Source organism: Cottoperca gobio, chromosome 22, assembly GCF_900634415.1.
Source record: "Cottoperca gobio chromosome 22, fCotGob3.1, whole genome shotgun sequence".
NCBI lineage: Eukaryota > Metazoa > Chordata > Actinopteri > Perciformes > Bovichtidae > Cottoperca > Cottoperca gobio.
In genome coordinates this window covers 11049389-11070768 of record NC_041376.1, presented here as the reverse complement: position 1 = coordinate 11070768, position 21380 = coordinate 11049389, and the positions used below count along the sequence as shown (strand labels likewise).

The following is a 21380-nucleotide window of genomic DNA, read 5'->3' as shown; positions in this document are numbered from 1 at the left end:
TTTCCAACAGTCAAGAAATTGAACGTTGAACTGAACACAAAAGGGACCAATAGAAAAACAATGATGGTTACATTTCAAAGTGTGGTTTTCTACTGATACTCTTTGTAACTAACTCCATCAGTGCAATATCGCAGTCTTTTGCCATTTGTGTTTATCGCGCAAGATGACGTCGCAATGACGAACAATATTGTGCAGCCCTAACAGCGCCCACTTCCATTCATTCCCCCCCAGATGATCCATTGTGCTTCCTTGTCCAGCTGTTTCCCCTGCCTGCCTGAGTTTTGCCTGTTAGGATTCCTGCTCTCTAGCCTGATCCCCTATTGGATAAGTTTGCCTCATCCTGCCTAACTTTTATTCTATTTGACTTTTGCCTGTTTTAAAGTAAACTTTTTATTTAACAAGCCTGCTCTCAAAGTCGTGCTTAAAAACTGTTTCTGCTGAGCCTTTACATTCACCTGCCTTACAACATCAGCAATTGCACTGCATGAAATACTTGTGCTTATTTATTCTGGTTATTCTGTTGTTCATCTTAATACCTTGTTTATTTGAATTCTCTTGATTTTTAAGTAAAAGAGCAAAGACTAATATCTAGTTAAGTGCAGTGCATGTTGTGCGTGCAGAGTTGTGTGCATGTCTGTGTATGTTTCAGTCCATGGTTCACCTGCAGGAGGAGCTGTGGCTCGCTGCAGCCTCTCTGGAGCAGAAGAGAGAGATCCCTCTTTTTCTCCTTCAGTGGCATGAATAATATCCCCAGTGCTGGAGAGAGAGCATATCAAGAGGCAAACGGGAAGGGGAGAGAGATAGCAGCCAGTGTGACAGATAAGAGCGTGGCAGAACTTGTCTCCCTGACTGCACCGTGGGGCTGGGGAAAGAGAGAGCAAGTACACCAGAGTGTCCGGCAAGGCTGCTGCCTGCACACACACACAAACACTCACACACACACACACTCATACAGACAGACCCCTCATCCCGGCTGCACCAGAAGAAGTTCAGAGAGAAGACTGACTTCAAGAAGGTACAGTATGTTTGTGCATCTCTAGTCTAGAATCATATCTCCTGCAGCCGTGCCCCCCTCTTCATATCTGAAACATTTAACAAATCAGCTGTGTTACACTCACTTGATGCTCCACTTTGTTTTCCAGGTGGGTTTGCGGACGTTTCGTCTGTGGATTGACTCGAATATTATGGCTTTCCTCAAACTGAGCCTTTTTGTCCTGTAGAGGAGTTGTGTGTTTCCCCTCTAGAAGAACTTGCCTCGTGTTTCGAGACTGAGGGAGGATGGAGAAGCTGTCAGGGAAAGACAAGGAGCTGATACGAGGCAGCTGGGAGAGTCTGGGCAAAAACAAAGTTCCTCATGGTGTCGTCATGTTTTCCAGGTAATGTTTTACACACATCAGCATGATTCAAATGGAATTAGACAGTAAAGTGACTTGTGAGGGAAGAAAGCATTGTTACTCAGTTATCCTTTCATTTACATTCATTCTTATGACACTTTAACCAAAAGTGTCTGGCTGTGTTTTTGCGTTGTAACTTAATAGCTGTGGTGTTAGAATATGTGAATATGTAACACAGGTGTTGAGAGAGTTTCAAGCTAGATCCTCTGCTGCACACTTTCACCATGCAGGGACCGGAAGCTTGACTTGTTGCCTGGCGACAGACTGCAATAATCCACAATTTACTTTGAGACAGCTGCCGCTAAATCAGAGACTAGCGGGAGAGATTTGTAGATGTATGATTTATAGATTGATTTTGTGTCGGTGTGGATGTTTGGCAACCCATGTGCATACACCTACAGAATAGTGTGGTATTTGTCTGTGGCAGACTGTTTGAGCTGGACCCTGAGCTCCTCACTCTTTTCCACTACACTACAAACTGTGGCTCCACACATGACTGCCTCTCCAGCCCGGAGTTCCTGGAACATGTCACCAAGGTGAGCTCCGTTCACCGCAGTCACCACTACAAGTATACGGTTTGTACAGTTTGCACAGTGTTGTGCACTCTGTCTCTCTCTCTCTCTCTCTGTGTATTTGCATGTGTCTGTGTATGTGATCCCAGGTGATGCTTGTGATCGATGCAGCAGTCAGCAACCTGGACGACCTTCCCTCCTTGGAGGACTTTCTTCTCAACCTTGGGCGGAAGCATCAGGCAGTGGGAGTCAACACACAGTCATTTGCTGTAGGACCAACATTTTTCATAGTGCAACTTCAAAAAAGCAATTTCACAAGTGAATGAGCTGTGAAAAAATATGTTTTTTTTCTTTTTTCTGTGGGCTTGTTTTGGTCTTCTTCAGGTGGTGGGTGAGTCCCTTCTCTACATGCTGCAGTGCAGTCTGGGCCAGGCCTACACGGCACCGCTGCGTCAAGCCTGGCTCAACTTGTACAGCATCGTGGTAGCAGCCATGAGCCGAGGATGGGCCAAGAACGGGGAGGACAAGGCCGACTGAGGTGCACAGTGGGAGCTGCTGAGCAGTTGCTGTCAAATCACTCAACATGGTTGCCATGGAATAAGGTTGTGTAACTTGCAACGTTGTGGCTTTGGCTGCTGTACATTTGCTCTGAGTGAGGTCACATAGCGTAGCGAATGTATGGTGTGGTTACACTTTACAATTGGATCGACCAATCGCAGAGTTTATTTTCTTTGCTGTGGATGTTTAGCTACCAGACAATGCTGCTGTACAGCTGTGAGGAGCCAGCCTGTTTGGTTCTTCTAAGTCTGGACCTGTAATCTGAGCGCCTCACACTGAGAAACAGCAACAAGGATAGCTGTTGAGTCTCTTTGTATATAATGGCTTTGATATATCTACTCAAATAACAGTGGCTGTAGTGGTCTTTGTGATGTATCTTAAAAGAGTTGCACAATTGTGAAACACTAGACATTATTTTTAGTCATCACACACTACTCAAACTGTGATGGTTCCTGTGGCCAGCGCGGCAGCTCTCTATCTAACTGGAACACAGTGATACTTTACAAAACATGGTAAAAGTTTTGGGACAAAGCAATGTGATTTTACATAAGGAAATCCTATCACCTTAATCATAATCATTACTGTGTTTTCTATTGATATTACACATCTTTACACCTACTTTTGTGCGTGACATTTAACCTATTGATTCAAATGATATTCAATAGATACTGACAAGAACTGTTATACTCTCTCTCTCTCTCTCTCTCTCTCGCGAGAGAAGGAGAGGGAAGGCTCTAGAGGGAGATAGAATATAGAGAGAACTAGGGGCAGAGGAGAGATACAGCAGGTAGAGAGGAGAGAGAGAGGAAGATGAGAGAGATATCTCTCTATCGATTATCGATATATGATCTCTCTCATATATCTCTCTCCATCTATCTCTCTCTATATCTCTCTAGCTCTCTCTTCTTCTCTCTCTATCTCTCTATCTATCTCTATCGTCTACTCTATCGTCTCTCTCTCTCTCTCTCTCTCTATCTCTCCTCTCATCTCTCTCTCTTATCTCTCTCTCTGTCTCTCTCCCGTCCTCTCCCTCTCGCTCTCGCTCTCTCTCTCTCTCTCTCTCTCTCTCTCTCTCTCTCTCTCTCTCTCTCTCTCTCTCTCTCTCTCTCTCTTCTGAGATCTATGACTGTTAAGGCACCTTACTCAACATGGTGTGTGATGCTCTCCTCTGTCGAGATTGTGATTATTTCAATAGGCTTCAGCTGACTGTTAAACTCTAACTAATAGACTGTTAAGGTTACTCTTTACTTCAGAGTAAAATGATTATAACATCTTTGTTCCTTGGCTTTCAGTTTCCAGTCATTGTAAAGTAGTTTTCCTGTACTGTAGTCGCTTATCTCAGTAACGCTTATTAACTGTGTTGTTGTGGCTACAAACGTAGTATTACTTCATCTTTAGAGGCGAGGATGAGAAGAGTGCTTCTACATGGAAGTGATTATTTATTTTAAAAAGAAACTTAATTGATGATGATTATTTTTCCTTTTCATTTATTAACACAGAACAAATAATACAGAGATACTATGTGCTGACAGAGTCCAATATGTGTGTGTTATTATTATTGCTGCCATAACAATAATGTATGTATAATCCTCAGCTGTTATTGACATTCATGGTCATAATGCCAAGTAACTTAGCAACAGTGGGCCAAGTATTAGATAATAACACCATACAACTGTAAATCCAAGCTGCTGATATGTGGTTATTATCGCTTTAGTCTGAGTTTACATTTATAAAGTTTATTTTTATATTCTGAAACGTGTGTGTTGTTAAAGAGCATGGATTTGTTTTTCAAATGTGATATACAGTATATCCTCCAGATACATTACATTATGTGGATTTCCAGTTAATGAACCCAAAGTGGTTACATTTAGTCAATAGAGATGGATATTATCACCTCGTAAATGTGCAATCCTTACAGAAAATTATAAAAGCAGAGTTTTCTATTGAACTATTTTATCCCTGCATAGTCTGTTCAGTCTGTAATTTCATGCCCACATGTGTAGTGTTGATTAACTGACTGTGTATGTGATGTATTTATAGTGACTCTTTTCTTAGTCTCAGTACCCAGCCCTATGCAGGTTGTTGTTCTCCATGTTTCTGTTTCACCTGACACTAGGTCTTTTTTATCAGGCATGACCGATAACTGGCGTGTTATCCCGTTAACATCCAGCTCTGTACCTATTGGTTGTGTCACTGTCTACCTCATCATTATCAGCTGCTATTGAACAGCGATGACTTCACCTAGTTATCCTTCAACCAAAAACGCACAGTATTATTCGAGTTAATGCAAGCACGCACTCTTTGTAAACTGGATTCCATCCTACACTAAAAACAAAACAACATGTTGTGTGCTTACTTGAGACTAAATAAAGTGATCTTCTGTGGATATTTTACTGCTGAACGAGGTCAGTGTGTTTTCCTCTCGCTCTCAGGTTGTTTGTCACAGACTGATTATGCTTACAACACAATGGTCAGCATTTGAAATCAATCACACCATGCCTGATTTGCTTCCCACTAACAGCCCATCCTCTAGTGTTACATAAGATCCAAGCGCCGAATGGCTCATCGCCCTTGGCTACAGAGACGAGGGCAACTTCAGGCACATCAGCCCACTTACTCATGCAACTGCACAATGTCACATCAAGATTGTTTACGGAATTTCACCAAATTTGACATTCTGTTCTTTGCAATCTGGACTGTTTTTTCCCCTCCAAAAACAAGTAAAAAGATAAGAATTATAGATGTTTGCATGTGTTTCTGCTTATACGCCTTATACGTCTGAATACGCCGGGCTCATTTTTCCCATATATTCAATTTGCTTGTATCATTGTAAAAGTCACATCCATGAGCTGGCTGTCTGTTCTGCAGCTGGAGCAGTGGCTGACATGGCCTTAATCTGTCTCTGCACTCCTGACAGCATCATCACTCTCTGTGTCCCACTGAGAGTCTGCTGTATATGTTGGCTCCATGCTCCATGTCTCGCTTCAGCCTGAGCCAGAGTTGTCTAGTCACTGGGCTTCATGGAGACTGATCCCGACCTCTCAGATCACCAACCAATGGTTAGATTCCTACAAAATTCAATAAGCTATTGACTAAAATACAGCCAGTGTGTATTTCCCTTGTGGTAATTCATTAATCAGCCCCTATAGCTCTACAGTCTTACCTTGTAGTGCACGAGGATTTGCTCTGCAGGCTGTCGTCGTCTTGAGAGGAGTCTGCGAGAAAAGACAAACACACATTATTTTTAGAAAGTCTGCAATGTGTTTTGGAATGAAGGGGTATTGAACGTTGTCATGGCAACTGTTAAGTGGTGGTCCAGAGTTGTGTATGTATGTGTGTGTGTGTGTGTGTGTGTGTGTGTGTGTGTGTGTGTGTGCGTTTGTGCATTTGTTTTGGATGAAGGAGGAGGGGAGCAAGGCATTGCTTAATCACTCACTCATCCTACAGTAAATCATGCTGTGCAGAGTGGACAGTGAGTATGCGTGCAGGCTCAAGCTAATAAGGTTTCGCTCTGATAGCAGCTGGAGTCTGCAACGCAAGCCTGCCAAGCAACAACAGTGAGAATGAGCTGTCTGTCACTTCCAACTCGAAGTACAACCAGTTAAGCGATGGGGCTGGGGTTATTCATATAGTTTTCGGATTTTCAATAAATCTCATGAAAAGACAGAAACAATGCGATGGCCCGTCTCAATACTTTCTGAATTCTGTTCTGTTGCTCAAACCCATTGGTTCCTACTGAAAATGTAAATCTTTAAAAAATATAGTTTTATTTTTTTTAAAAAGAGTTATTTCCCAAAACAGCTGGGCATTGTAGTTTTTAGCAAACTTTGCAAACCAGAGGAAACAGTGTATTTGTTAAGGACTATTTTCAGTTGACACAGTCGTACATCTGATGTGAGTCTGAGAGAGAATATACAACTTTATCTATGCAGCCGTAACACAGACTAGGTAATGGCATGTGTTTTACACGTATTTATTTAGTTTCATGCGTGTAACTGTACTGATCAACACTCAATACCGTGCCTGAATGCATCTTGTGTAGTGTAGACTGAATCTGCTGGTTCACTAACATGCCCTATTTGCTTGACAAAAGATATGTTATGTCTATGTTCATGGTAATGTAGGAACATGTCAAGGGCAACAGTGAGTCATTGATCTTTTATTGTTTTTAAACAGTCAACAATGGAGCTCTAGGGCACAGAGTAATAAGTGATATCAGGCTTTTACTACACAGACAATACTTGTTAGTTGCATTCAATTTATGAGATTTGTTCTTTTCATGTTGACAATTGTCAAAACATCAACGTCTTATTCCTTTTATAGAGGTAAAAAGGATCAGTTCAATTAAGGAATGAACTCCACTGATAATTGATTTCCTGTGGTTATTCTCTTGTACAGCTGGTAGTCGAACAATTCGACAAAGGTCACAGATTGTGAGATGGGCTCAAAGTTCATGCATGGCTACTAAATGGACCTTGTGGTAATATTGATTGTCAACTGCTACAATCAACTTTCTTATATAAGTTTGTTGAAAGACTATAGTAGTTATTCTTTAAGGGAAATAAACGTTTAAAATTAAGTTTAAAAATGGCAACTACTTTGAGCGGAAATATTATGTAAATATTAAACAACACCAACATTTGTATGCTGAAACTAACCCATTTGGGAGTGACAATATATTTGCTGCAGGAGGCAGAGATATTTTCTATTCTAAGCATCTGGGCAAGAGAAAGGCGAGCGACAGGCCACGCACCCGGAGGAATTCACCTTTCACTGAGACGCATGCTCTCAGCAGTTGCCACGGGTGACAGGGGAAATGTCAGGGACTCTTCCTTCGTAACTCTTAGCAACAAAGAAGCACTGTATATAATGGCCGGCATGTTATGGTGTTTTCTTACAAACCCTTTCACTGCAGAAAAATGACATCGATCCAGTCAGTGTGAGATGTTTCTCTGAAAAAACTTACTTGCACACCACTTTACTGGAACAGCATCCACCATTGGCACTATAGTGCTACCGCTTTCCAATGTGGTTTGGATAAAAGCAGATGCTCATACAATTAATTGCCCCATCCACACTCAGATGTGGTTTCAGGGACCAAGGAGGCCTGTAGTGTGTACAGACGCTTGTTTCGACGTTAGTTTGTATGCAGACACACAGCTTTAAACCATAAGCTAACATGCACCTGCATTCATTAGCCTCTCCCATGCTTTGTTAAATAAAGAAATCTGGTCTGAGATTATCTGTGGAGAGACGGTTTGATTAAGGTCATTGTCAGACTTTGAAGGATTAGTTTGACATTTTGGGAAATGTATTATTTGCTTTAATGTAAAGAGTTAGATGAGAAGACCCTAACCCTCGTGTTTGTACAGTAAGTATTTAAGCTACAACCAGCAGCTGATTAGCTTAGCTTAGCTTAGCACACAGCCTGGAAACAGCTAGCATGGCTGTGGCTCCAATTGCAAAAAATCTAACTGTATATAGCTCCCAAATGAACATGTTGCTTTTTGCAGGCTTATTCTGTACAAAAACCTGTGTAAAAGAAAGAACTGTGGAGAAGTGTAAAAACGTCCCCTTGTAACACGTAAAACCACAAATTGTCATTTTTACACTTCAATATTTATACAGAATAAACAAGCCAGATATAATGTGTTAAAAAGTTATCTTTAGAGATGCTGTTCAGTACAATTTATTACCTTTGGACAGTCAGACTAGCTTCCAGTCTTTGTGCTAAGCTAACTTGCTGCAGGTTGTGGATTTATATTTAACGTATAGATAGATACAAGAGGGGTAGCCTCTCAATATTTTCATCCAACTCTTGGCTAGAAAGCAAATAAGTATATTTCCCAAAATTATAACTATTCCTTTAAATGGTCTGACATTATTTATAAACCAGTATTGTATGCAAAATATCCTCTTCCACATTCCCTGAAGACATCATGTGCACATTCACTCTTGCACTAATACCAACCACATGAAGTGTGGCTCACTGCCTCTCAGAAGCCCTTCATCAAAGACCGAAGTAGAGGAGAGCAATAACGAGTTCATGGCACAAGATGAGTGGATTGAGCTGAATTAATTTTAATTTCAGATCACAGCACTTCACTTTTGACAGATGAAAACTTGTTAGACTGACAGAGATAAATCTCAAACGCAGTCTGTCCCTTAACCTCAACCTTCTTGGAGATATAACAACCCACATTTACAGCAAGCTCACATACTGTATGAAATAAAGTATTTATGATACACACATTTCATAACTAAGAGCAAAAACCGGTGGACATGTCTGGAAAGCTAATGTACCTCCAAATAGATCTTGGATGACCAAACCGACAGTATATAAACAGATATAACAGGATACAATAAAACTAGTTAAGCTTGAAAATGGACAATCCCTCCTTGAACGGCCATTATAGCTAAGAATACCCTAATATGTTTTATTTTGCATTTTTCAAAGGAAAGTATGTTTAATGATCCGTGAAACAAGCTTCTGGATGAGAAACCCACAGGACATGTCAGCAGTTCACAGACAGAAATTGTAAGATGCTCTTTGATATTTTTTAGATGACTTCTTTTACTTTGTGATTCTCTGCACTGACCACTCCTTTCTCACTGTGCTGCCAGCTTTCATGTGTTTTATACAGCATGAGAAATTAGAGTTAGAGTCCTTGTAAAATGGAGCAAATAGATTTAATTTTATGCAATAATATGCTATCATATTTATAAAAGTACAGCTGAAAGAATAATCATATTAAAATGACGAAAAGGGAAGGGAAAGATATTGATTGAAATCAACAACAAGGCACTAACAAGGAGACAAAGACATCTTAAAAAGGCGACAAAACTGCTGTGACGTAAAGACAAACATAAAGTTTCTGATAGTTCTTGACCTTTTAGTATTCTAGGCATCTTTAGGACCTCTCAATGTCCACGTTGCTGCACAAGTTGATCATTAGAGTTCACTGATAAAAGCTCCAGAAAAAGGTAGTAAGTGGACCTTGTGCAAAGATTGTTTTGCCAATATCTTAGTCGCATGAGCCTACAGCTTGTCTGTTGAGTGCATGAATTACCCATTGAATGAAAATCACTACTCTGGGTTGTTTTTGTTGTGTTTTCATCTCTTAGATGTTTCTCCGCTCTGTACTTTTCAGTCCATGCAGCATATTTCAGGCCATGCTGGATTGTCACACGAAAGAGAGTGTTTTGTTCAAGGCACAGCAAGAGACATGAATAACAAACTACAATCATTTTACATTCAGTTTCATGAGAAAACAACTTTCATCCCTTCACATGAAATAAAAACAACCCCAAAATACAAAACTTGCAAACCTACTGACTGACCGATAACACAATGAGATTTACACGTGTGAACAAAGAAATGCATACCTCATACAACATAACATGCAGTGGCGTGTCACACAGAATAGGTTAATGCAACTGAAATCATTGTACTAGTGCTTGAATTTTACTGTTTGTATTTCTATTTGGGACATAACAAAAAACTTAATGTTTTTAAAGAAGAGTGATCAACACTAAACTAATAAATGATTTTGAGCCATTATGGTAATACATATATTTTCTTTTTTTATATAATTTCTTCATTTGTAACACAGTATTTAACGTAATTAAAATTACCCTAGAGATTTCAATATTGTTGTCTTGCAATGAGAGAAAGTAAACTCCATGGAATATTTTGAATTACAATTTGGGAAAGAAACATATTTACTTTCTTGCCGAGGGTTAGATATGAAGATCGATACCACGCTGATATCTGTCTGTTAAATGTAAAGCTATTGCCAGCAGCCGGTTATCTTAGCTTAGCATAAAGACTGGATGGAAACAGCGAGCCCGGCTCAGTCCAAAGGTAACGAAAGCTGCCATCAGGCGACTCTAAAACTCTCAATTTAACACGTTATATCTCATTTGTTTAATCCATAGAACAAAGAACAAAAAATATACTTTGCGTTTTTTGTGGGATTATGTGTGGTCTCAAGTGACAACGAGATGGATGTACCGTGGCCAGCCAAGAAATATTCCCATCTCTATCCCTGAGCTAGCAGTTTACCTCTGTTTCCAGTCTTTATGCTAAACTAAGCTAATCAGCTGATGGCTGTAGCTTCATATCTACTGTACAGACCTGAGAGTGGTATCGATCTTCTCATCTAACTCTTCGCAAGAAAGCGACCTAGCAAAATGTTGAACTATTCCTTTTGAATAAAGAAATTCAAATAGAGTTGGATCGCATACACAGTCAAAACAGCATAACAAGGGAATACTCTGATTAACACGGGACAGCTCTGCAAATCCTTTACCAATCTCCACTAGCCTCCGCCTCAAACCCAAAGCACAATATCAATGACACCAAAAGTACTGTAGCAAAAATAGCAACCTTAAATTGATAGTAGTTACAACAAGCTTCAGGTACAGTCAAGCTGCTTGTGCCTCCTTGGAAAGAGTGTACATATATTACATTACATCTCTGAGTTACATTCGGCTCTCCGTCTGTCTGCTCTCTCACTGCAGATGGCTTCACAACTAGCTGCCCTCACCCTCAGCCTCCCCGAGCTCTGCCGCCGAGGAACCAGATATCACCCGTGCACAGACCACTCTGTCAGTCTGCCGGGGCAAGCCTGCTCACACCACCCACACTGTTGGGAACTTTCACCTCCACTCATGTCCAAGTGGCACAGCATGGACAGAGTCTCTCTGATAGCAACCCAAAGGCAATTCCACCCCAGTCACTTTCATTACTTTTAACCTTTTTAACTTGCAAATGAAGCCATACAAGAAGCTGGAATCCCTGTCATGGAGCATCCAAATAAAATAAATTGTACATTTCTTCTAGTTTGATGTTTGTGTCCATGAGACAGGTTCAGGAGATGTTTTGGCAAACTGCTGTCTATATATTTAATGTGATGTTTACATGGACCCTGCTCTTGTACTTGTTCCTCTTCAGGTTCTTCATTCTTTCTCACAAGCCCAGTCTGGTCTCAGGGGTCTGAGGCAGCTAAGTTGGAGTCTGAGGTCAGAAGCGAAAATGCAGCATTGCGGCATTTAGCAATCTGTGTTCTCCAGGTGAAGGACAGGCGGAATCAGTTTGGGGGATTTGGTGTTACTGGAAGCCCACGGTGCTGTCCATGAGTGGGCTGGAAAAGTAGGTGACTGGGGGGTCTTGGAGCTCAGTCTCATGGGTCTGGGCGTTTCCTTCCTCACACTCCTCTTCCTCTGCAGGGCCGTGACTTGAACTCTGGGAGCTGGCCATGGCGCCGTAGTTGTGGTGGGCCGGGGAGGGCATGGGAGTCAAAGCCAGCTCTGGCTCCAGCAGCACGGACGCCACAAATAGCTGGGGGAGGAAGATCAACATAAAGTTAATGATGGATGTCACACAGTAAATCAATCGTAGAGTATATGAGATGAGAGTTTGTTTACCCACCCTACACTGAAGATGTAAATACTTAATACTAGAAGTAAAGATCTTAACAAATTAATCGTAATCGGAACACGGACAATCCTGTAAAATATGTTTTATGCTGTCAGGCAAATAAGAGAAAAATGTGATACTGTACATTGGAGGCAGTGGTGGATGTTACAGTACTCCTGTCTCCATCAGTGAACGTCCCCTCTGCTGGCTGATCAGACATCTGAAACAAAGACAATGCATAATATTCATTCAGTATAAGTGCATCTTCATCTGAACTTAGTTTCTATGAGTTATGGCGGAACTGACCTGGTAGCTTGTTGACTTGTCTGGTCGCTTCCTAAGGCACAAGCGGAAGAGGGAGAAGGCAATACAGGAGAGCAGGGACACTAAGGTGAAGAGGGTGATGGGATGTACTGGACCTGTGACAGTAAGAAATCACAATGTTATAATGTTATAATGTACACTCACAATACAATGACGGTCACAGAAAGTGTAACAGGTTAGAAATGGAGGTGATAAAGTACCTAATCTGAGCATAGAGAAGAAGAGCAGCCAGAACATGCAGAGGATGGGAGCCAGGATGACCTGACTGATGGCAGCTCTGTGGATCCGCTGGCTGAGTTTGGTGGGAATGTAAGCATAGTAGATGTTGTATCGGTCAACCATGTGCTTCAGGATCAAATAGAGCAGACCTAGAGGAGCAGGGAAAACACATTTGAATATCTAAAACACAACAGACTTCTTTGGAAGAATGGACTACAGTATTGTTGATTTAAGGCTGAAAGACGGAATACTGGTAAAAAAAAGCATGTGCATATGCAAAAGGGAAGTATTTAAAACAATGCATAGCAACTTTCATTTAAAAATAATTTACTTTATTTACTGAAAACAATATGTTGTATTACTGTAAATACTGTTTAGATTATGTCATTTAAAGTCAAATCTTTAAATTAAATCCACATTCATAAAAACATTAATAAAACCCTGGTATGGTCCTTTATAACATAGTAATATTTTATATTTTGTTCTCTCCTATGTCCACCGAACCCCACACATTAGACTTCAGGGCCTCAAACACTGAATACATATTAAACTATGTTTAATGCAATAATCAATGTGTAAATTATGACGTGGCTACAGTGCGACTTTATTTGAAAGATTTTAAAAAGTTATACTGTGTTGCTTCGTTCCTGTTCCGCCCAATGAGGTTTAACTCAGCCAATCAGATAATTTGCCTCAGAAAAATGTGGCTGAAATGTCAATCTGCAGAAAACGGCACAGGTAAAATGCACAGAACAGCAGAGCAGCATGTATGAAAGGGACTGTTGGGACTGAGTATTTGACTGCAGAAGCAAATAGAAGCTTGGTGAGCTCTGGGCAGAGACAGGAGCAGAGTGGGCGTCTGGCTCGCAACTCACTGTGTCTGGGTGTCTGGGACTGCAGCAGCAAATTCACACAGTCTGCATCGGACTGGCAGGCAGTGGAGGAGAGTGAGGTTACAGTACGAGGGGAAACGACACATACACACACCAGACTAAAAGGGAAGGTGATGGGACAGCGAAGAGAGACAGAAGGTGGAAAGAAAGAAGAGGTAGATGAGGATATAGGAGGTGTGTTGCTCACCAAAGGGTGTAATGATGGGACATGTGATGCTGTAGGTCATACTGACTGCAAAGATACACATGGTCCAGGCGTACTCCAGGCCAAACTGGAACTCATAGGCCTGGCTCTGCAGATGAAAACACTGTAAAAAATACATCTTAAAACAGAGCACAATCTAATGTACCTGACACTGACCCGTTTGACATGAATGCGCTCAGCCTGGGACTTGGCAAAGCAGAGGCGGAGGGCATACACCGTCAGGGCTGGGATACGAAGCAGCTCCATAGATGTGCCAATTAGACTGGATGTAATCACATAGTTTACAAAGAATGCACCGTTGTCAGGAAGAAACACACACCTGTACCAAGAAAACAATGAAACCTGAGTGTTTGGATGCTACATAAATGTCTTTTTAGGAGTCATAAGATTTGTGGTAAGTCATCTTACTGGAATTTGACCTCCTTCTGATTCAGGAAGTTGACATCGAAGAGCCATGTGAAGAACAGGTCAAGACTAAAGAAAGCCAAAATGTGGGTAAAATCAAAAGAATTGCATGAAAATAAGTATAAAATACAAAGTAATACGTTTGTTTTTTGTCTGTAGATCTGCTGTAAGTGTACCTGGACAGACCAAGCGAGGGCAGGATGATGACCATGAAGACCAGCAGGAAAAAACACTTGTGCATCGTCACCTGGTTCTCACCAGATCTGAGACATTAAATAATAACATTGGATCGTAAGAACATCGTTACGCAATGCATATTTAGTTATAAAACATATCCACGCAGCTCCCTTCTACATAATAGATAAATGATGTGATATAATGTAATATAAAGCCAGCTGACTACATTTAAGGCATGTTGGGTTCATTAGCACGAACTACGCTTTTCACTCCAGTAAACAGTTCATTTGCATTCGGCCCTTCGCACATCACGCCTGCACAACACGTTTGAGGGGGTGGTTATGTAAAGAAACGGTGCACATAGGTGCTGCGCAAGGTTGTCTCCTTATGCACAGTTGTTCTGCTCCTCCTCCTGCTAGTCACCATGTGCCGTTCCCCAGCGCATGGCGACTACTGTGCATATCATTATCCTCACATGGAGATCTCTATGACAACCTGCCCAGAATAACAGAGCAGATAGAGTGACAGAGGGAAGGAGGGAGAGAGTAAAAAGAGCAAAAGGGTGAAAGAGAAAAAAATAATTCAGATGAAAAAAAAGAAGAAATGCAGAGAGTTGAGAGGAAGACATGCAGCTACACATAAAGGGGCTATTTGAAGAAGCGGAAGGACAGGCATTTCCATTTCGGAGCAGAGAGGAGAGAGGAGAGTGGTGGCCGGTGGCTGGTGAGTACCTGGTCCAGTGGGACTCAAAGAAGGCTGAGTAGTAGACGATGAAGGGCAGGAGCACCGAAAACGCCCACAGCAGGAGGGTTGGGAAGAACTGGGTAATGACAGGGCTCTGGATTGGAAAGCAAAATTATCAATTAATGAAACTAAAGAGGGTTGAAATGTAGGTCGCACGGTTCAACTCAAGCTCAAGCTCTGACCTGCAGGCTGTCCACAGGCCTGGTGACGTTGAACTTGTCCATCGTGTTGACGATGATGGCGGGAGTGGTGAGAAAGAAGAGCAGCAGGAAGAGGAGGATGTTGAGGAGGACGCAGCGGAGCCACCAGCGAGATCCGCACACCGACAGGTTTTCCCTGGTGACGGGAGAAATAATGAGCCTCAATTCGCAATCATCCGGCTGGACAGACATTTACCACACTACCGTCCCCTGACACGTCTGTACTGCATGTACTGACATACGCTTGAAATAGCCAGCTCAGTTGCCTCCTTTATTTCGAGCGTGTTTCCACTGCACTGGACTGGAGAGCGGGTTGGGAACAGCACACTTCAACGCTCAGTTTTAATGAAGGAACAAAAGTACCTGCTCAACCCCGCGGCCTGCCACTGCTGCAGTCGTCTAGTTAGTGCAGAAAACACGTCCACACACAAACACACTGCAGTCAATCAGGCATGAAGCACAAACAGTGCTACCATCTCTGTGGATAATATCCCATACATATGTATCACTCACTTGTTACATAATCTCGCTGCGACTGCTGCATTTGCTCTCCAAGATAAGAAACATGCATTATAGCTAATCCAATCATGGATAGGGAATGAGCTTTGAATGGTGTTTGTGATCTTCTGTACACAAGAAGCAACACGATGATACATCTTAAATGTTGCTGTTGGTTATTTTGACTTTCTTAAAGAAGAGCTCAGATACCCTGAAAAGGCTGAGAATGATCATTTGCATAATGTTAACCTCTTGTCTAAATAAAAAGACTCTTTGAGGTCCATCATTACAAGCCAACTGTTGCATTGACAAGCAAAATTACAGCCCACAGAGCTTTGGTTTCAAGCCTAGCCACGATCCAGAGGTTTCCAAAGATACCAAATATGTCGGATTAATTACAGGGAAATGTGTGCAAATGATGCATAGGGCATGTAAAAGAGAATATTACACTCAAAATATGTGTCTGCCTGGTTTTGCTCCGGTTTCCCCCCACAGTCCAAAGACATGCACGCAAGGTTGATAAGTTGCTTGTACTGTAGGTGTGAATGTGAGTGTGAATGGTTGCCTTTCGGTGCACCAATGCATGCTGGGATAGGTTACAGCTCCCTGTAACCAAGACTCTGGTGCTGGCTCACCGTGCTGTGAATGGAGCAGGCCCTTCCTACATCCAGGCCATGGTCAAACCACACACCCCAGCTCGCCTCACTTCGCTCTGCATCGGCCAATCGGCTCGCTACTCCCTCACTGCGAGTGGGACCCAGATTCCCCTCAAACAAAACCCGCCTGTTTGCTACCCTGGCTCCAAAATGGTGGAACGAGCTACTCATTGATATCAGGTCAGCAGAAAGTCGTCTGAAAACTCACCTGTTTCAACAGCACCTTGGCCAAAACATTTTCTGTATATGTGTAATATACGTGCAAGATTCTTGCTGATTGGAGTAGTATCCTCATGATTGTTTGCACTTATTGTAAGTCGCTTTGGACAAAACTGTAATGTGATGTAATAACCGGTAGATTGATTATCTCCCTTTCTTTAAGCAAAGATGTTCTATAAAACATGACGCATTACAAACAGCGCCAGTGGTTTGAAATGGTATACACTTCCTGTCTCCTACGTTATCGTGGTCTAATGTACATTTTAATTAGCTAACAATAGATATTTACACAGCTAACAGACATATTTAGCATCACGGAAATGAGTTAGCTATGGTGGTTAGACGTTAACGCTCTTGTGTTGCCAGATGTCGCAAGAGTGAGTTGCAGAAACGGACAAATCAGACAAATTGATCTCAAACAAAGATCATTTTCTCCTGATTTGTCTGTCTGACAAATGGCATTTTAGTGTAAGAATGTTAGGAAGATATCTGGCTGGTGAAAAATGGGTTGAATATTTACTTTGGTGACTATGAGGCGAAATAACCGGTCGTAATCTGTATTCACGTTCACTTCTCCGATTGACGTAGACAGACTCAGGACCTGCGGGTAGTCTCACAGTGGTGAAACCCACGTTACACAGATACAGGGGATTGACTCTGTGTATGCCGTCTTCTTTCTAAACCGTCTGTGTTAAGTGCTGGAAAAGTAGTAGATGTTGAAGAGGCACCAAAAATAAAAATTCTGGTAATGTCAGTACTGACCAGATGATGTCACTGGGAGCAGGTGCGTAGCTGACCCCCCATTTGTGCGACTGCACCACAGTTGTGATGCTGGACTGCTGAGGTGTGCGACGGCAGCGTACACATCCATAGTCCTTCACAATGCTGGAACACAAAACAAGATGTACAAATCATCTTTTATATCATTGTAATTACATTTAGTGTATTTTGTATGGTTATTTACCTTTTTTTTTTAATTATTATTGTGTATTTTGTGAAGCACTTTGTAACCTTGTTTAGATAAGTGCTGTTTAGTGTTATAACTATTTTAAAAGATGCATAAATCTGCATCAGTATTCAGTCAGGCCTACTCTTATGTCACTTCATGATTTGTATGGTTGCCCCGTGCTGTGGCAGGCTTTATGTGATGACGGGACCTGACAGACATAAACCTCGATGTCATGTTGTTGTTTACTCACACAGCAGTCATCCTCTCATCACGAAAAGTCACAAAGGCGATGCCGAGCCTCTTCATGGAGATGCGGTTCTTCTCAGCATTAAACTCGTCTGTCCGCTTTTCTTCTAACTCGCTGTAGTACTGTTCTGCATCCACCTGCAGAAAGTTAGAGCACACATTACTCACTGCATCTTTCCCTCTCAAAGAGATCCCCAGATTTACAGTAGCAGGATATGTTGTTGCTGCATGTACCTACTTCTGGATTGCAGTGCCATCCAGTGGTAACGTACTTTCTGTGCAGCACAACTATGCTGCAAGTCTACAAACAGTCACCTACTAATCCCATTTACGCTGGTAAAAAGTACCTTTTCAAAGCCACAGATGTCGCAGCAGAATATCTGAGCGCACGGATGGATCTTGATCATGATTTTCCCTTCTTTTTGGGCCTTTGTGGCAAAATACAGACGGCCTTTCATTGCCTTGCGTCTGAAAAACACAACACCATCAGAAAAGAGCCTTTACACGGATACTAAACTGTGTTGCTCTAATTTGAAACAGCTACTGTACCTTTCCAAGTCCAGGCTCATCAGGTTGTGGACATCAAAGCAGAAGCGGATATCAGTGACAGTACAGCTGGGGTAGGCCTCACTGGTGAACGGAGCGAAAGGAGTCATTCGTAATGAAGGCATGTACAAAGGTCAGGGCTTCATTGTGACATGAATCAAACATAAGGAGTACAATTGACTCAATTAAAAAGGGAAGAAAGCATACTGGAAGTGTTTGGTGATGAGTCCTGCGTCAGAGATCTCTCTTGGTATGGAGGTAATCATCAGTGTCCTGGCTACCTGCAACATATAATGTATCCACCATGAGAAGTAATACACTGCAAAAACAAAACGCTAGCGGCGTGGCTCTATGTATGGACGGATTATGAGACGAAGGGCACAGACATGTAAAGGGTCCCACCAGCTCTCCTACATAACAAGAAGAGCCACACATTCAAAGAGACATCTTCCTGGTGTTTTTGCGTCTCTTTGTGGTCATTTCTCTGCTGCGCCCCTGTGTCTGTGCACATAAGGCCGTTCAGTAATCCGTTGGTAGTATGGATGGCAATGCCGGTCTCTCAGTTCACCACTTTGGTTCAGACAACTACATGAACAGATGTGGAATACACATTGATTGTCCTCTCAGGATAGATTGTAATCACTTTGGCAATACATTCACTTTTCATCTAATGCAGAGGTTTTTTAAAGTGGGAGGCGGACGTCCTCAGGGGGGCTTCAAATTGTTTCAGGGGAGGCTCAGTGAATGGAAGTGAAAAAATATTACGTTAGTTATTACAAAAATCACATAACAGCCTAAATGTGTTTGATTTGTTTAAAGAGATCATTCAGAGATACAGTAGTTTCCTAGAGTTATAAACCGATAGGCTTAGGACAGACTTTTTTATGTATTGGTGTGGTCTGAAGTTATGTCAAACAGCAATATTAGGCTATCTTGGCTCAATTGAGTGTCTACGGGCTCAAACAAGATAATCATGATTCCATAGGCATCCAGAAATGGACTTGATATGCTGGATATTTTTGCAGTGTAAAAATTGCCCGTCCTCGACTTTTAAACAGCATGATGTGACGGTAACAGACCTTCTCATCTTCCCTGTACTCCAGCCGTATCAAGTGATGAGCCATACACAGCAACGTGATGATGAAGTACACCAGAGCCAAGATGCTGTGGAGCCACAGAAAGCTGTCCCTGGATGAGGCACACAAACTCTGCTGTAGTTCAAACGGCTATAGTCTGTGTTAAATCAGGAGACTTGATGTCATTCATAAAGTGTTAGACTTACTTTGCGCTCACATTAGCCAGTGTTGTTCTTCCAAAGTTTTCAGGACTGTCTCCTGTAGAAATAATGAAACATGACAGAGAGGGAGACATTTTAATTTTCTAGCCCTCCTCTTTTGTCTGAAGGCAACAATGAAGCAACGTCTCTATTCAGAGAAAAAGCTTGGCATCGTATAAAATGAAATCTCTCTCATCTCAATGAAATTTCACACTAAATTTAAACATCGCAGTCATGCCTAACTCTGCTGTTTTAATTTGGGCAACCTTTGTTTGCTGTCCCCATGGCAGCATGTCATATAGGGTGTTGGTTTGTTTAATGACTAGGGTGACACACTGGTTCATAAGAGCCAGCAGTAATAAAAACGTTTCTGTGGACGGCCAAGCTCCTCGTACACCCCATTTATAACTCCTGCATTCATCCTATTATGGAACGGCTTAGTCAACACTTCCTACAAAATAAGCACATAACTGCCAAAAGCCATTTCTGCTGCGACTTAACAGCTCATTTTCTGCACCATCCCACCCCCTGACACCTACATGTGTATGTTAACAGGAAATGAAGAGCTCTCTATTCCTATACATATGAGGCTTGATGAATTGCCACTGGTATGCTAGCAACACCCATTAGTTGAAATACAGCCTTTGTGCATACAAATAGTAGCCGTGTCCCTTCAGACTGGTGTTGTATGGGTCATTTTTAGGTTAAAATGACCTTTCAAACCTACTTTACCACAGATAGTTTTAGGCTAATGTTTCAGTGCCAATACACCAATACATCCCTTGGTGTGTAGATGTGTGTGATTGTCTGTGTGGCGCCTCTCCTGAGGTTAAGGATATCCCTTGGCTATTCAAACAGTCGGCCGGCTAGTCCATCATCTGAAGACAAAAATACCTAGGAGGTTCCCGGAAAAGTTGACCGGCAGGATGACAGCCAAAGACAGCAGGCAAACCACTGTCATGAGCAGGATGATGTGGCGCTGGAAGGACAGGTACGTGACGGCGTCAATGCCACATTTGCTACGGATCTCATCATCCCTGCGGAAACAGAGAGAGAGGAAACTTTCAGAATCCCTTAATCCCATATATACAAGACATCCGTACCTCTCAAATGCTACATGGCAAAAACAGAGATGCTGCAAATTGTTCTTGAGATGTCAAAAATGTAATGTCCACACGCGCACATGTGATGATATGCAGCTCTGTCTACTGCCAGGACAGATAGACCTACATCTTATAGCTCATCATGGGTAAAACTGAGGCACCACTACTTTGATGCCAGAAGTTGTGGGAGGTTCAGGAAACCCAGTACCATAAAATATAACAAAAAAAAAGCATAACAAAGAAATAAGAAAAGATGCTGGTCAAATGACGGCCCACACATTGCGAACTCTCAGGGTGGGTTTGCACTTTCCCAGGGTGAGCCACTTGCACGGTAGCTGAAAACAGATGGTCCCAAACTCAACCATAATACTATGGAAACCATGGACACCGTGGAAAACACAATTTTACAGGCCTAAATCTGTTGTGTGTAGTCAGAGTGGAGCAAGACCAAATATTCAACGGGAAACCACAGCACCAGCGGTCGCACGGGCCCAGACTGGTTTGTTTTTGCTGCTAAATGACATATAACAAGAGACTTTACATTTGCTGGTGACATCAGCTTTAAAGACAGTGGGCCAATAAAAGGATGGAAGCTAAGATGAGACAAGAGTATAAATAATTACAAGGGCCACTGCTTTGTGTACTTACTTCATATGGTAAAGTGAGGAGAGCCACGAGCAGAAGCCCTGGAAGGAGAAGAGAATCATAAAACATCCAATGGATTAGTTATTAAAGATAATAGTCTGTGCACACCACATCTGGCTACTTGCATGCATCCAGCATTTGCATAGTAATAAGGCCTGCAGAGGGACACAGAGGGGGAGATTTAATAGGT

General features: G+C 42.0%; 2 protein-coding genes across 5 annotated transcripts in view; one reads left to right on the top strand and one right to left on the bottom strand.

The window, feature by feature from the left end:
- Positions 1-701: 701 nt before the first annotated feature.
- ngb (neuroglobin) lies at positions 702-3169 on the top strand. Of its 3 annotated transcripts, none has more exons than XM_029460539.1 (5): positions 702-1015; positions 1143-1376; positions 1822-1930; positions 2056-2175; positions 2291-3169. In XM_029460539.1, exons 2-5 carry the CDS (start codon positions 1279-1281, stop codon positions 2441-2443), a joined length of 480 nt encoding a protein of 159 aa, XP_029316399.1. In that variant the 5' UTR covers positions 702-1015; positions 1143-1278; the 3' UTR covers positions 2444-3169. The 3 variants fall into 3 exon arrangements, with proteins under 3 accessions (XP_029316399.1, XP_029316398.1, XP_029316400.1); XM_029460538.1 differs by having other exon boundaries at positions 703-1015; positions 1221-1376; XM_029460540.1 differs by lacking the exon at positions 702-1015 and having other exon boundaries at positions 1047-1376.
- Positions 3170-8524: 5355 nt separating this feature from the next.
- Positions 8525-21380, bottom strand: part of tmem63c (transmembrane protein 63C) — a 29378-nt gene continuing 16522 nt past the window's right edge. Inside the window, exons 4-22 of one of the 2 annotated variants that reach the window (XM_029461034.1) lie at positions 21194-21231; positions 20337-20479; positions 19449-19500; positions 19246-19354; positions 18374-18447; positions 18170-18250; positions 17968-18088; positions 17625-17758; positions 17188-17310; positions 15035-15188; positions 14840-14946; positions 14108-14194; positions 13935-14000; positions 13683-13845; positions 13509-13614; positions 12410-12577; positions 12192-12304; positions 12031-12105; positions 8525-11807 (exon numbers count right to left, since the gene is read on the bottom strand). In XM_029461034.1, coding sequence (XP_029316894.1) covers positions 11577-11807; positions 12031-12105; positions 12192-12304; positions 12410-12577; positions 13509-13614; positions 13683-13845; positions 13935-14000; positions 14108-14194; positions 14840-14946; positions 15035-15188; positions 17188-17310; positions 17625-17758; positions 17968-18088; positions 18170-18250; positions 18374-18447; positions 19246-19354; positions 19449-19500; positions 20337-20479; positions 21194-21231 — 2145 coding nt within the window. In that variant the 3' untranslated portion in view covers positions 8525-11576. The remainder of the gene's footprint in view (positions 11808-12030; positions 12106-12191; positions 12305-12409; positions 12578-13508; positions 13615-13682; positions 13846-13934; positions 14001-14107; positions 14195-14839; positions 14947-15034; positions 15189-17187; positions 17311-17624; positions 17759-17967; positions 18089-18169; positions 18251-18373; positions 18448-19245; positions 19355-19448; positions 19501-20336; positions 20480-21193; positions 21232-21380) is intronic. The other variant, XM_029461033.1, reaches the window with a different exon arrangement.

What these genes read in the sequence shown, in the direction of transcription:
- ngb (XM_029460539.1), top strand. Translation starts at nt 1,279, where the DNA reads ATGGAGAAGCTGTCAGGGAAAGACAAGGAGCTGATACGAGGCAGCTGG. An exon ending in TCCTGGAACATGTCACCAAG is followed by an intron (nt 1,931 to 2,055) that starts GTGAGCTCCGTT and finishes ATGTGATCCCAG; the next exon opens with GTGATGCTTGTGATCGATGC. An exon ending in TCAACACACAGTCATTTGCT is followed by an intron (nt 2,176 to 2,290) that starts GTAGGACCAACA and finishes GGTCTTCTTCAG; the next exon opens with GTGGTGGGTGAGTCCCTTCT.